Source organism: Alligator mississippiensis, chromosome 3 (genome assembly GCF_030867095.1).
Source record: "Alligator mississippiensis isolate rAllMis1 chromosome 3, rAllMis1, whole genome shotgun sequence".
Taxonomy (NCBI): Eukaryota; Metazoa; Chordata; order Crocodylia; family Alligatoridae; genus Alligator; species Alligator mississippiensis.
The window spans coordinates 289,861,203-289,876,177 of record NC_081826.1 but is presented as its reverse complement, the minus strand read 5'-3'; the positions used below and the strand labels follow the sequence as shown (position 1 = coordinate 289,876,177).

Sequence of the window (14,975 nt, the reverse complement as noted above, 5' to 3'; positions counted from 1 at the left end):
TATGTGGGTGGGCTAGCAGAAAAGTGAACACCTGGCAACATTAATGCCATGATTCTGGATATTGGCCGCCCTTCTCTAATGCCTTTTTTGTCTCTTTTATGCCTTATCTCTTTCTTCAGGATCAGAGCCATACCTGCTGAAGAGCAGCAGCAGCAGTTCACTCCTAACTTGATCCACTTCAGCTGGTATATCAGGCCAGGCATGCAATGTTTCTCCGGCCACTGGTTATCCTTCAGCTATCAGCTGCGGGGAGGACACGGTGGGCAGGAGAGTGAGTACTTGTCTGCCAGAGTGAATTCCTGGTGGACATCTCACTACTTGGCTCACCTGCTGTAATTGGATTTGAGTACACCCACCCTCTGCCCTTCCCGCTGTCCGATAGGATCTGGACGGTTTTCAGCAGAAACCGACAGCTTCTTTGCTTTGCGCTCTGGTGATGGCCGGGATGGCAGTTGTCATATTAGGGCTCTGAGGGGGCAGGGTGATGAAAGGTTGGAGGAACCAAGTATGTACAGTCTGAAGAACAGAAGATTGCGGGGGGAGACATGAGAACAGGTTTATACTATTTGAAAGACTGCCAAAATAAAAATTGAGAAAATTATGCTCCCTTGCTGCATGGGGCTTTCTCAGAGTAAGAGCAATCAGGCAGTGGAGCAAGCCGCCTAGGCGAGATGCAGAGTCTCCTTCACTGGAGGTTTCCAAGAGGCTGGAGAGGCATCCGTCTGGGATGGCTTAGGAACAGGAGATCCTGAGTGGATGCAGGGGGTTAGATCAGATGACCCTGGAGGTCCCTTTTAATCCTGTGATTCTCCTAAATACTTCTAGGATTTCCACTTCTCCCCTTCTGTATAGCAAAACCAGATAGGGATTCAGATCAGAGCACAGATTTCATTGCTTCTTCCTCAGCACCGCCTCCTGTTGGGAACCCCAGCTGCTTGCATTTCCCTCTGCTTCTCTACACAGATTCCTGCATAAGTGACTTATTTGGCAGAAAGGGGAGACTAAAAGGGCATTTATACACGTGCTCTGGGAGTGTGAGTCGGGGAGGCACTTTAATTACAGCAGATCCAAGAGCCGCTCTAATTAAAGTGCCTGGAGCATCTCATGTATCGGCATCCACACACTGAAAAATGGTGATGGCGGTGTTTTAACCAAAACTTGTTCATAGATTCATAGATGTTAGGTTCGGAAGGGACCTCAATAGATCATCAAGTCCGACCCCCTGCATAGGCAGGAAAGAGTGCTGGGTTCAGATGACCCCAGCTAGATGCCTATCTAACCTCCTCTTGAAGACTCCCAGGGTAGGGGAGAGCACCACCTCCCTTGGGAGCCCGTTCCAGACCTTGGCCACTCGAACTGTGAAGAAGTTCTTCCTAATGTCCAGTCTAAATCTGCTCTCTGCTAGCTTGTGGCCATTGTTTCTTGTAACCCACAGGGGTGCCTTGGTGAGTAAAGCCTCACCAATTCCCTTCTGTGCCCCCGTGATGCACTTATAGGCAGCCACAAGGTCGCCTCTCAACCTTCTCTTGCGGAGGTTGAAGAGGTCCAGGTGCCCCAGTCTCTCCTCGTAGGGCTTAGCCTGCAAGCCCTTAACCATACGAGTTGCCCTTCTCTGGACCCTCTCCAGGTTATCCACATCCCTCTTGAAGTGTGGCACCCAAAATTGCACGCAGTACTCCAACTGCGGTCTGACCAGCGCCCGATAGAGGGGAAGTATCATCTCCTTGGATCTGTTCGTCATGCATCTGCTGATGCACGATAAAGTGCCGTTAGCTTTTCTGATGGCTTCGTCACACTGCCGACTCATGTTCATCTTGGAGTCCACTAGGACTCCAAAATCCCTTTCCACTTCCTTACCAACCAGCAGGTCATTCCCTAGGCTGTAGGTGTGCTGGACATTTTTCCTCCCTAGGTGCAGCACTTTGCATTTCTCCGTGTTGAACTGCATCCTGTTGTTTTCTGCCCACTTGTCCAACCTGTCCAGGTCTGCTTGTAGTTGTTCCCTGCCCTCCGGCGTGTCCACTTCTCCCCACAGGAGAATGTTGAATGAGCTTTAGTTAAACTACCCCTGCTGCCATTTTTCAGTGCAGGGATGCTGATACATGAGACACTGGCATCTGCTGGAGCGTGGTAATTACCATGCTCTAGCACATATTTTCTCAAACTGTTGTACACGTACTCCTGGGGGTACACGAGACACAGGCAGTCAGTACGCGGGCACCCCAACACTCTCTCTTTCTCTCTCTCTCTCTTGCCCTCTTTTCCTCTCAAAACTATGGGAAAAAGTTTGGTGCAGTTTAAAAAATTAAATTTCCCAGTAATCATTTGGGTTCAGCCCTCCTAGCTTTGGCCAACAGCACCTCTAGCCCAGGTACATACGTGAATTGTGCACCCCTCATGTAAAAGGTGGCAACCCTACCCACACCAGATCAGATATCTGTCATATCACACCGTTATATACACAGCCCTTCTTCCAACATATGGCACACATTAGTCTGTAGATATAAAATGCCCTGGAAAGTTGAGTGTTGGGGTACTTATTACAATTTTCAGAAGTTAGGGGGTACTTGCTACTTAAAATGTTGAGAACACTGCTCTAGCAGACTCGATTAATCCTTAATTAAATTAAGGAATTTTAGGATTAATTGAGTCTGCTCTGACGCGCTGTAATTAGCGTGTTGGAGCAGCCTGACTGCATGTGTATAAGCACCCAAAGGTGTTAATCAGGACACCAACTAAATCAGCAAGGAGCAGCTGCTGCTTTTCTAAGGTAAATGCAGGCTTACACCAGAATGTCAAAAAGAATCTCCCTCCAAGATCTTTCTATTCTTGGAATAAACTGCTCTACTACCTATCCTTCTAACACTGAACTGGGGAAATCTAGCAAAACTGATCTGTTTTGTAATATGCTCTAGATTTTGGAAGATGGGAGGGCTTGAAGGGTGACAGTTCCAAGGCTCAGGTATTCTGGACCAAATGCTCATGTCAAGTGACATGATGAAAGAAGCAGTAACCAAACATATTGGGGTTTTATAGGTCAAAATCAGCACCTTAAGTTTGACCTGGAAACCAGCTGGTAGCCAGGATACTTCATAGACTGTGCATGCAATGTACTTACAAACAGTTTACTGCTCTGCAATGTAGGCCATCTGCATTCTACTACTGGTGCAGTGTCTAAATGGTTTCCAGGTGTGGCTCTGTGTAGACATTATTGTTGTGCAACAATGTGACCTCCTAGTGCAAAGGCACGGCTAATTGAAATGAGGACAGAACCAAAAGGAGAGAGTTTTTTCTTTGCAGTAAGCCATTTTTATAGTATGCGCTCACTGGCATTTAAGGAATAGCTGACTATCATGATAGTGTGAGGGAGGTGCGTGGCAAATATTTTTTACGTAAATAAGTTTGTATATGAAGAGCGTTTAGTAAAACATGAGGCCACAGTTCCTGGTGCAGATGGGGAGAATCTTTCTCAACGGGAGCCAAACACATGCAGCCAAACAAATTTCTGATCTGTCTTTGGTAACTGTAGACATTAAAATGAGACCTTGTGCTTAGGGACCATTACGGTCTGATTCATGATGCAAGGGTAGTTTAAGAATAGAAGGAGAGACACTGCGTGTGGATCATGGCGTACTAGGCATAGAAATGATCATTAGCTGTTTTTCCGAGCGGGGACTGTGTTGTAAGACAGAGCTGAGTGAAAATCCAGCATTAGGAAGTTTGTAAGAACAGTCTGTTTAGTCGGTAAGAATCAGATGGGAGACATGCAGAGTGATGAAGAGCAGTATGTTGTCTAGGTGGTGGCTAAGGTTGCATTATCGCATAATGAAGTGGCCTTAAAACGATGCCTGGGATCCAGGGGGAGAGGGTTTTTTTCCTTTTGCTGAACCGTCGTGTGCATGAGACGTTTATACCGACTGCATTTTCTGCTTCTTTTAGTTCTGTAAAATAAATTTTGAATAAAGGAATTTGAAAACTGTGGCTGGTTAAAATTTAGCATGGCAACTTTACTTTCCCTGTGGATGTGCATCTTTCAGATATTGCTTATCCAAGCAAACATTGCCAGTGTAGTTGATCCGAAGTAGATCCAGGGCAATGAGCAGCTTTTAAAGCAATGTATTGTTTCTATTCTTTGTCACTATAAGTCTTCTTGCTAGCATGGCCTGGCGCACAAAATCTGCTTCTTGAGAGAAACTCAAAGAATGACCCTTTGTCAAGATATCTGTCATCTCAGGTTGTTCTTAATGGATCAGAGGCCATGGGCTGTCATGTCCTTAGAGCCTAAGTTTACATGTCCAACAGAGAGGCTCTGAGGTTCACATGTTTCTGGGTCAGTGCAGTTGACTTTTGAAGCTGTAATGCTGAGGGTCAGATGGACTTGCTACGTGGCTTGTTTCAGTGTGTCACGCAAAGGAAAAACATAAGGTGCAGGAGGTGGCTTAGTAAGGAAGCTCTGCGTGCTGGGTACCATCCTCACTTTCCCTTTCCGCTGCATGTCTCAGGCTGTAAACCTGGTCTGTGTAACATGGGGATTTTTGCTCATAATTAAGAATCATTAAGAGCAGCTAGCTATTTACCCCAGGGCAAAAAAGTGCAGTTCTACCCTGCATTACTTCTCCACAGTAGCTTTTACTTTGCAAACTTCTACCTTGCAATACCCCAATGTAGCTTGCACTGTAGGCTCTTGTACTGAAGGCTGCATTCAGCTGGTCCTGCCCAAAATTTACCGTTCTCTATGGGCCACGGGTGGCTCTGGCCTGTGATCATCAGCTACACACTTCTCATGTTGTAGCTATATTAACTACACCCACACTCTTTCCATCAGACAGAGAGCAAACCTGTTGGCACTCATAGGATTTCGTTACTTGATTATGTTATCTGTATTATTATGTTGCATGCAAATCTGGCAAGTCCCATTTTTTTAATGTAGACTTTTTGAATATTCATGAGAGCAGCAGAAAGAACAGACCTGTGAGCTGGAGAAGAGGATTAATGAGTTCATGTTGTAAAGAGCTCTGTAGATGAAAATTGCTATGTAAGTGCAACATATTATTATTTTAAATTAAAATGCAAATGTTAGACTTGTCAATGAGAGGGTGGTTGGCAGTGTTAACATGCACCAGAGCTGCTGTTTGGGTTTGGCTACGTGGCATTCATTTGGGGGATTTACAAGGATAGAGAGCAGTGGTTCTCAACCTTTTTAGACTCAAGGCACCCCTGGATAGGCTTGGGGCACCTCTCAGAAAATGCCAGCTCTTAATTTGTCTACAGAAAAATAATAGAGCAGTTTTTCTGTTGCAAAGAACTCAGGAAGACCACAACTATGGATTTATATTTGAAATCTCTGAGTTTTATCTTGTGAATCATGATTGCCAACATTGTGTGGCAACCTGTGGCACCCTTGAAAGCATCTCAAGGCATCCCAGGGTGCCATGGCATCCTGGTTGAAAATCCCTGATATGGAGCAAGTTTAGGATTCCTGCCTGGAGTGAGTGTCATCCCACTTGCCAGTCTCTTGTATGTCTTGTCCATCCACCCAACCTCCCACTGTGTGTCCCTAGCCTGGTGGGGAGTGCAGGATTTCAGGGGTTAGAGAAGTAGCTGCAGAGCAGACACTGCAAGTGAGGGGCATCAAGGTGAGGAGTTATTTGTGTGAGAGAAAGCTGGAGAGCTGGAAGAAGGACTGGTCTCTTGTGAAGACAGCAAGGAGCGTGCTGGAAAGGAGGATGGATTCATTTACTTTTGGGTCAGCTTGGTGTGCGGCAGGGAGGAGGAGCAGGGAATGTTTTGCCACAGTGACATCCTTCCTTATCTGGCCGAGAAGCTGCTCAGCTCCTGCATTCAAGTGGTTAGAGCCAGTTACTAAACTATTTTTCCCCAGGACAAAAAATCCTTCACCCAGGAATCCCTGCAGTCCAGTGCTATGGTGGAAGCATGAGCAACCTTTCAATGACTTCTGCTCCTGAAGGCTCCCCACCCCCTTTTTATCATGTTGTCCCCGTTAACATCTTTTTCAGAGTGAGTCTCTTTGCATGTTCTTTCAGCACGCACATGTCCTTGCTTTTCATCTGTCAGCACCGTTTTTTAGGATTTGAGGATGACCCAGCTTGCCTTGTAGCCTGCACAGGAAATGAATCTGAAGCTAGCTCTTCTTTCATGTTTTATCATGAAATGACTTTGTTAAAAATGCCCAATTACTAGAAATGCCGTGGAGAAATGCTAATGGGGTAATGGAGACATTTGTCTCTAGCTGGATGATTTGAATCCTTCATGGGTAGGTTGAGGCTGATATTTGTCACCCACGAGAGTCTGTTCAGTGGCACCTTGGTAACGTTGGTGTAAATCTGCAATCATTCAATTGAAGTAACACTACAAACTGTCTCAGCCCCTGTGCCCACAGAAGTAGCAACTTGGCATATGGTGCTAATGAATGCAAACACAGGTCTCTTTAATATCAAATCTATTAAATGTGAAGCTGCCAGTTTTATATGTAAGCATTAAAAGAGGCTGATAACTCGTGATGGTGACAAATATGGTATACAGCAGAGCCGAGTCGTAGAGGCTATGAGTTCGTCGATCCAAAAATTGGATTTGTAAAGTTATATTCATGATATGTGTTTAATCAGTTCATTGCATTTGGGCTATGTGTTAGTTTAGGTGATAAGCTACTATAGGCAATTAATCCCTCCATTTCTTTTACATCTTTTTTTCCAGTCAACCACATTTGCTGGCTCAGATAGCTCTGGTATACACCTAACTTTAAGAATGTGAGTTCCTAGGACCAGAGGACAAGAGATCTCCAAGGTCGCCACATCTAGTCCCCTTTTATCATGGGGATAAAGCCATACTAAATAACCTAATTCATAAATTTGTGAATAGTCATCTTTAAAACCAGTTCAGAAGTCCACGCTGAAGTCAGTGAGACACTTCTCAAGCCTTAAGTTAAACTTCTCTTAACTAATTGCTTACCTGGCTATAGTTTAGAAAGATGATTTTCTAGCTCAATTTGATATGAATTTGGTGAGGATATATCTCCAGAAAGAATTCTCTTATCTGATTTCTAATATGAAAAAGATGCCTTTCATTGTATGGCAATCTCATAATACAATATAGAAAAATTACTCTCCTGGCATCATCTTCTACAATTTGATGTGCAGTTTTTCTTTATTTCAAGGCTTGTGTTTGAAAATGTAAATCCTGATTCTTTATTAGAATATTACTTTCTCTTAAGTGGAAATTGAATTAAGTGTAGATGTGTTTATTCACTGTCAAGTAAAAATGGAATTAAGTGTAGACGCATTTATTTACTCTTCCTCAATGCTGTTTGATAGAGAAACAAGTTTTAATGCACCTGTTTTGAATTCTTTTTCTCTTCTGTGAAAGCTTTCCAGTACTTGCTGGCATCCTGAATATCTCATATATCAGAGGTACGGTTGCTGCCTGTGCAATCGATTTCTGACCTCGGGTTACAGGCTTTCCAAGCCAGCTCTCCAGTATGTTGAGTTTTTTCCCTTATGGCACTCGTGTTCTCTGTTGATCTGAAGATGTTTCCATCTGTGACCTTAAGACACGCTACTCTGTAAACTCATAAACAGACCTTTAAACATTGAAGCGATGAAAACCCAAGCTCTTCTCTTCTCCCAGCTTGTTTCTTTGCTTCTGCTTCTGTGCTTTCTGGACCAAATGAGATTATTCTTCCTTCTGGAGGAAGGAAGCCTCATGCAGCTTCACGTGGCAGACCACCTTGTACCTCTTGCAGTTGCCTCATAAATGTTTTTTCCTTCATCCCAGCTTGGCCGTGTGATGTGCTTTGTTACCCTTACTATTTCTCAGACATGGAGTGGCACAGTGCACTCAATGGTTTTCTACCAAATTGCAGAAAACGGGTAAATCCCAGGTGCCCAACACATTGGGAATATCTCAGAAGTTACACTTTTGCAGGGTTGCAGGGCTGCCATCATTGGTATAAAGTCGGAGACCAGAGACCACAGCAACTGCACCGCTGCACCCTGGCATCCACCATTGGGTATGAACATACCTGAGCTAGCTCATGCACTGCTCTCCGCATAGCCTCAGCACCTTGCAGGCCCTCGTGGCTAGCCATGCAGGCATTCACTCGGCCTCATCAATAGTTTTGCTGAGCTCCTGCGTAAAGTTGTGGCTAGGCAGGCACTGGCACCTGAGCTAGTTCATTTAAAGCAGCTAGAGATGCCAGCACTGCACTGCAGTCCAAGGCACGGCTGCTGTGGTGACATCCAAAATGTTAGCGGCATTTAAGCAGTGTACCATTTGTTTAAGCTCACTCTTCAGGCATGGGGCATGAACACTGAAGGAGTACATTTGCTACCCCTCTTTGCATAGATGCAGCCATATAAGAATACTTATTTCAGGAGAAATTTTCTTCCCACACGAGAGAGACGATGAACTACACAAAGAAAAGGCACCTTTACACTGGTACAGCTGCATTCCCCCTAATGAAGTCAGTAAGAAATCATACCCTTAACTGACCTCGTTACACAGGCACAAAAACCATGTAGACCAAAGGTTAATGATGGGAACCTGAGCCTTGGGTATGAATAACAGTCACAGCACAGCCTGCCGTGTCCACTCAGCTCCTAGGAAAAGGGCAGCATGACTTTTACCTTTAAATCGTGGCAGGGCATCAGTGAGTTGAGATGTGCGTAGCCCTGATTAGTACTTACGAGCCCTCTTTAACACATTGGCTCTTGTCTTATCACTCTTCAAAGACGCGCTTCATTTTTATTTCCCATTTTCCAGTGCTACAGTTCACCCTTCTGTGCTGTATCTTTTTTTGTATCTTTGACCACTTCAGAGGTCTTCTCTGAGTTTCAGAGCAAAGCTTGTGAAACTCCTCAGGCTTGAGGCAGACAAACACCCTTGCACCCCAACCACCTCTGGGGCTGCTTGTGTGTATCTGATCAAATCAGGTATTTTAGTTTTATAGGGAATCCCCGGGAGGCCCCGGAAACACTGAACAAGAAACCCATGGTTTCTTGAACAGGTGTAATGAGGACGAAGGCAGAGCATTCACAACATTTGTTTTGTGGACAAGGATAGCTACAGTTGCTTGGAGCTTAAAGATTTCCAAGGTGTGTGAATAGATGCCATTTGACTTAACGAGGAGGAAGATCCACTAAATGAGTTGAATTTTATTTTCTTTTGTGACTAGTATACTTTGCACTGAGTGATGTGCACCATATTACCGAGTCAACCTCAGTCCTCACATCATTAAGGGAGGTAAGTATTAATATTGCTCACTTATAGATGAGGAACGTGAGGTCAAAAGGACCAAAACCTGCCTTGACTTACAATCCCATTCCTATGATGCCATTTTAGGCAGCTGGGTCGCAGATGTTTAAAAAAGGCATTATTTGGTCTAGATATGTTGAGTACCCTACCCAAACAGCTGAGGATGTAAACGGATATAACAGTTGTGCCTTGTATCCAGTGATACTGGTATAAACTAGGGCTGTCAAATGATTTGAAAAAATTATCGCGATTAGTTGCACAATTAAAAAAAATTAATTGCAGTTAATCACAGTTTTAATTTCACAGCTGAAAACTTAAAAAAAATATGCGCAGAAAAACTCAAAATAATGCAAAATTATGGAGGTACTTTGTATGGTGGGGGGGTGGGGGGTGGGTATCTGTTGGAATTTGTGAAGGTGTAGGGGGCTGTGGGTGTGCGTGTAGGGTTTGGAGCTGGGGGGCAGTCCCCACACACCCTAGCAGGATGCAGGGTACTGTGGGTCAGGAGTGAGGAGCAGCAGCAGGGCTGGGGGGGGGGGGGCTGTGGTTTGGGAGTGGGGGGCAAACAGGCACAGACAATGCCACGCTGGTAAATCTGTGGAGGGGAAGGGGCAGGGGGAGAGGGCACGGGCATGGGGTGAAGACTGAGGGCCCCACACTCAGGTAGGAAGTAGGGCAGGGGCAGGCGCTGGGATGAATGGGACCTGGGGCTGGGGCAGGTTGTGAAACAGTTGCAGGCCCCTTTTCCAGGGATGCAATGGCGGGGACATCTCCCTGCTTCTGCCCACACCCCCAGGGGAAGCATGGGGGGTTCGTGCCCCCCATATTTGTGTGTGGGGTGGAGGCGGACTGCCCGCTGTGGGCTGGGTCTCTGTGCCCTGCTGCCTTTGCCCCAGGAGCCATGCAACACCATGTTGTGCCTCCCACCACCAGGCAGACAGGGGACAAAGACGAAGGCAACAGGGCGCAGAGCCCCAGCCCACAGTGGGCACCCCACCTCCACCCCACACACAAATCTGGGGGAGCACATGCCCCCCATGCCTCCTCCAGGGGTCTGTGCAGTGACGGGGAGCCCCCTCCCCCCTGTCGTGGAAACACACGCAGCATACTTTTGGGTCAGGTCAGCAGAAGCTTTTATTCAAAAGAAACTACAGCTGTAGGGGGGATTCCAAAGTGACATGGATTTCTTAAGCACTTGGAAGGGGTTCCCCCCCAAGAGCAAAATCAGGAGGCTTATATACTTTTTAACAGTCGCTTACAACTCACGTGATCATCTAGTGAAATTAGCATGAAAAGCGGCTATAACATTACTTCATTACTTCTTTGCTGTAATCAGGATGGGAACTTATGAGGGAGGCGAGGTTAGTTTACAGACCTCCTTTTTGCACCTGGAAATCAGAGTTGTACATACTTTTTGCTGTCTTCAAGGCGTGGTGAGTGAAGCAGTTGCAGAGGAGTTACAAAGAACAAACACTTTCTCTTATCTGTTCTACTGTACCGAGCCAGCAATTCTCCACAAAGCAGTTATGTCATCTTATAACTCAAATGATCAAAGTTTAAGGCATTTATTTTTCCTGATTCCACACCCGGCACCTCCGGATGAGTCTCCCACAGCTTTGTCCCATGACCCACCCTGGCCCTGGGGCCCCTTTCACCCCCGTGCATTCCCCTGCCCCACTCCCTCCTCACCATGGAGGCCTCAATCTGCCCCTCCCATCCCTTCCCTCTTCCCCTGTCCCTCCCCCTCCACAGACTTCCTGGGGCGGTGCTACTCTACACGCAACATGCAGGCTGTGGCTGCTCGTGTGCAGCTGTGTCTGCGCATGCCCCCCCACCTCTGGCTGCAGCCACCGCAGCCCGCACCCAGGCTGCCCTGTGGCCCTCTACACTGCCATTGCTGCCCCACTGGGTGGCCCGAAGGTGGCAGAGCAGAGCCTGGGTGCAGGCTCCAAAACCATGTGTGCAATTAATGCATTAAAAAAATTAACTCAAGAACCAATTAACGTGTTAATCACACAGGTTAACTGATTAATTGACAGCCGAGTATAAACTTTTAGAACACAAGCTCTTGTATCCAAACAAGTGTAGCAAAGCTGTTGTAACTTTAACCTTGATTCATTCAAAGGTTTAGTTCGCATATGCCACTGAAGGAGACTGCAGATGTAACAGTTATGTTGGAACAGCAAATGCTCGTCCTTCCCACTCCCCATTTTTAAAAGCGATTAAAACTGATGTCTGTCCACAGCCAGAGTAAATCTTTGGCAGAGCCAAGTTTAGCATTTGGGAGTGCTTGGCTGCTAACACGCGCGTGCACATATGATCCTGGACCACCCATCCTCTCTAGCATTTTAAATTGGTATTTTTCATTAGGTTAGAAATTAAGTTGCATTTGACTAAAGTGAGCTGTTTGTTGTTTCTAGGAAGAGTGGGATCACAGCAGCAGTGGGAGTTCAGGATCCCGGCCTAGTTCAGGCTCCAGGCATGGGTCTGGATCAAGGTCTGGCAGCCGAGGCAGAAGCAGCCAGTTCAGTCAATCAACCAAGGTATAATCTAGTAGTGATGGTGAGAGCTGATTGAGGAATGCTGAAATCATATCCTTCGCTTGCTGCTAATCATAGGCTTGTTCTTTCAATGATATGATCTGTGTGTGTGTCTGCGTGCACGTGTATACATATGTCTAGATGTGGGGAAATTATGAAGTATACTTAAGAAACTAATTTTTCTGCACAGTGCACCCATCGGGGCCAGGTTAGTACGTAGCTATTGTGTCTATGTTTTGCAAAGCCTTTTTAGAAGAGTGGAGTGTTTTAAGGTGGGGAAGGAAGCTTGGTGCGGGTCAGTTTAGTCTAGCAAGAATTTTTTTGTGTTTGAAGTCTTGGAGTGCTTCAGTTTGGGGATATGACAAACAATAAAATATCTTTTGCAGGTCACCTTTGAAAGCTAAACCATGGGACCGACTCAGCACTTTAAATATTGCAACACAGTCCCAAGCCTAGCTGCGGTCTCTCCTGGGAGCTGTCAGGAGAGAAAATGGTTTTCCTGTCTTGGAAAATTCCAGATTTTTCTTCTTTTTAGTCACGTTGAACATGGGACTTTTCAAAATGTTTCAGGAACAGAGAGACCCCTTTGCTTGTCCTAAAGTAGCCAGTATCCCCATGGCCAGGACACTTGCATGGGATGCTGGGAGACTAAGATCAAGTCCTTGCTCTGCCTCAGTCTGACTGGGACTTTAATATCAGTCTTCCACAACCCTGGTGAACACCCCGACTACTAGAGTAGAGTTGTGCACTCTGCCCTGGTGCCTAAATACCTCCGGCTGGAGCTGCTCCATGTTGTATACATACTATTCATGGTCTGGAGAATGGGAGCAATCTACTGGATAGCCCAGTGTTTGTAGCACTCATCTGACATGTGGGAGACTGATGTTTAAATTCCTGATAGTATTATTAATACAAAGTGGAACCTGAGAGAGACTCCCCTTGCCCCCAAGAGCACTCACCTGGGAGATGGGAATTTGAGAATTAATCCTTGCTCCACCTGAACCAGCATTTTGAACCTTTTTCTTCTGCATCCCTGTGCCTTAACCACTGGGCCACTGGCTATTCTGGGGGAAGTGAGGAAGCCACCCCTTTCTCCTTCTGCCTAGACAAGCCCACTTTTGTTGACACTGGCATGTATCTTCTGGAAAACTTAGGTTTTGATGAACAGGCATTTTTGGATGATAGATGCAGTTGAATCGGAAAATTCCTGGCCAACCCTAGCTGTGAGTACTGGTAGCTGACTGTTTGCTACCCGCGTAGTATGGGCAAGATGCGGTAGTAAGGACTCCAGTGGAGATTTGCCAGGCATTAGGCACTTAAGAGTCCCCCCCACAGTATGCAGGAATTATAAAGATTCAGGCAGCTGTTCACATTATTATTTGTCATAATGGTGAGCACATTGACTTTTAGACGTAGCAGAAATAGTGCAATGGAGACAGCATGTTGAATGCAGATTGATTTTTGCGTAGAATAGAAGGCAAGGAAATGGCCTGTCATAACTTTGTGCGGAGTATACTGTAGCTGTTTGTGTAATTACCCAGCTTGACTCATAGCTCTTTGTCTTGCTTGTGCCATTGCTACAGTTGTGGGTGCAATCACAATACTTGCACACGCAAATTAAGCTTGTGAGATTTGTGTTTGTAGATTTTGTCCATCTGCATTTGTGTCCTCAGGATTTTGGAAGCTAAGTCCATGTGTCATGTCCCATAATATGTATAGGATCTGTTTGATCAAACCATGTCTAATCTAAGTATTTATTATGCTCATCACGGGGACTTTCAATAATTGCTCATAATGGCTTAATTTTCAAGAGCAAGACTCTAACCCCGCTTATGTGCAAGTTATTACCTAAACCTATGGGTTGTGCCATTGGGCTCTTGAAGTTTAAAGCTGATTACCATCAAAATTACAGTGCCAGGGACCTGTTTTAAAATGCTGGTTTTGCATCAGGATTTGAGAATCAGCTGCTTTGATTACTAAAGCTCAGTACCATGCTGAGAAATGCAGTAACAGGCACATGTATGCCTTGTGTAGGATTACACTGTGTTGCAGATGTTATCCCAGTGTACCTTTAATTTACCTAGACTCTGCAAGTGACCACATGGGCTTTTAAACTGTGATTGAAGCTTGGTTAGAAATATAATGGGAAATTTCAGAGGAAATTGATCATGTACTTAAATCCCTGAACTAAAATACATCTTTTACAGATCTATTTTATCTTCATAGTAACTCGGGGCATGTTACAACCCTTCCTCCCTGATATTATTATACTTGTGCTCTGAGGAAATGCTTTAATAGGTGGCTTAATGAGGATACCCAAACTTCTTGCATCTATAGGAGAGTATTGTGAAGAAGAATGTATCTGTCTGCAAGAAAAATCTTCTTCTGCATGATAATTAATCATAATAGTGTATTTGTGACAGGAACTGCATCTGCATTTCATTATGTTGCATGGGAATGACAACAACTAATTAAATAAGGATTATTTTTTCCTTTGACAATGTACATCTTCCTAAAATCAAGAACTCTGCTTCCATGATTGGCCGTCAGACTATTAGGCAGTGACATTCCTGACAGCTTTGTTGCAAGCTGCAGCTTCTGTATGGAGAATTCTTCATCTGAAAACCCAAAGGACTTAAAATCACAGACAATAGACACCCCTGAGAAAAGCAATCCATTGCATCTCTGTTCAGTACAGTGTTGCCTGAATTGCCAGCTGGTCTTAGGGGTAGTACTGAAATCTATCCATCTGGGATGCATACTGAAGATCCAGTCTTTCCTTTGGAGAAGTATTGCTTCCATTGTTCTCCCACTGTTTCCAATTTCTGATCTATGATTTGATTGAGAAATTGTCACATGTTAATAGGAAGGTTATAATATTTGGAATGTAATCAGCAGCCTTTCCAGATGGGTGCTGGATGTGGACATAACCAGAAGAAAGGAATTCATCATCTGGTCCACTGCTATTTACAAATCATGACTTGAATGCAAGATTTGAGTGATTCAGTGAACAGCTGAACTCGTCTGTTCTGAAACCTAGCTACAAACATCTAAATGAATGTATTATCAGAAAAAAAATGTAGTAGACTACAAATAGTTAATAGTCTCCTGTAGTATAGATCATCTCAGAACAGGTCAACCACTACCTGTAAAGGCAGATAACCC

At 45.0% G+C, this 14,975-nt stretch overlaps 1 protein-coding gene across 9 annotated transcripts in view; it reads left to right on the top strand.

Annotated features, from left to right (window-relative positions):
• CTIF (cap binding complex dependent translation initiation factor) overlaps nt 1-14,975 on the top strand; it is a 321,855-nt gene that overhangs the window by 105,801 nt on the left and 201,079 nt on the right. For 7 of the 9 annotated variants that reach the window (XR_002093006.2, XR_002093005.2, XM_059725287.1 and 4 more), the window contains one exon: nt 11,691-11,813. The exons of the other annotated variants lie outside the window; for them this stretch is intronic. Coding sequence is in view for 5 of the 7 variants with exons in the window: in XM_059725287.1 (XP_059581270.1) it covers nt 11,691-11,813 (123 nt within the window). In the remaining 2 variants the exon portion in view is untranslated. The remainder of the gene's footprint in view (nt 1-11,690; nt 11,814-14,975) is intronic. 9 annotated transcript variants of the gene reach the window in all.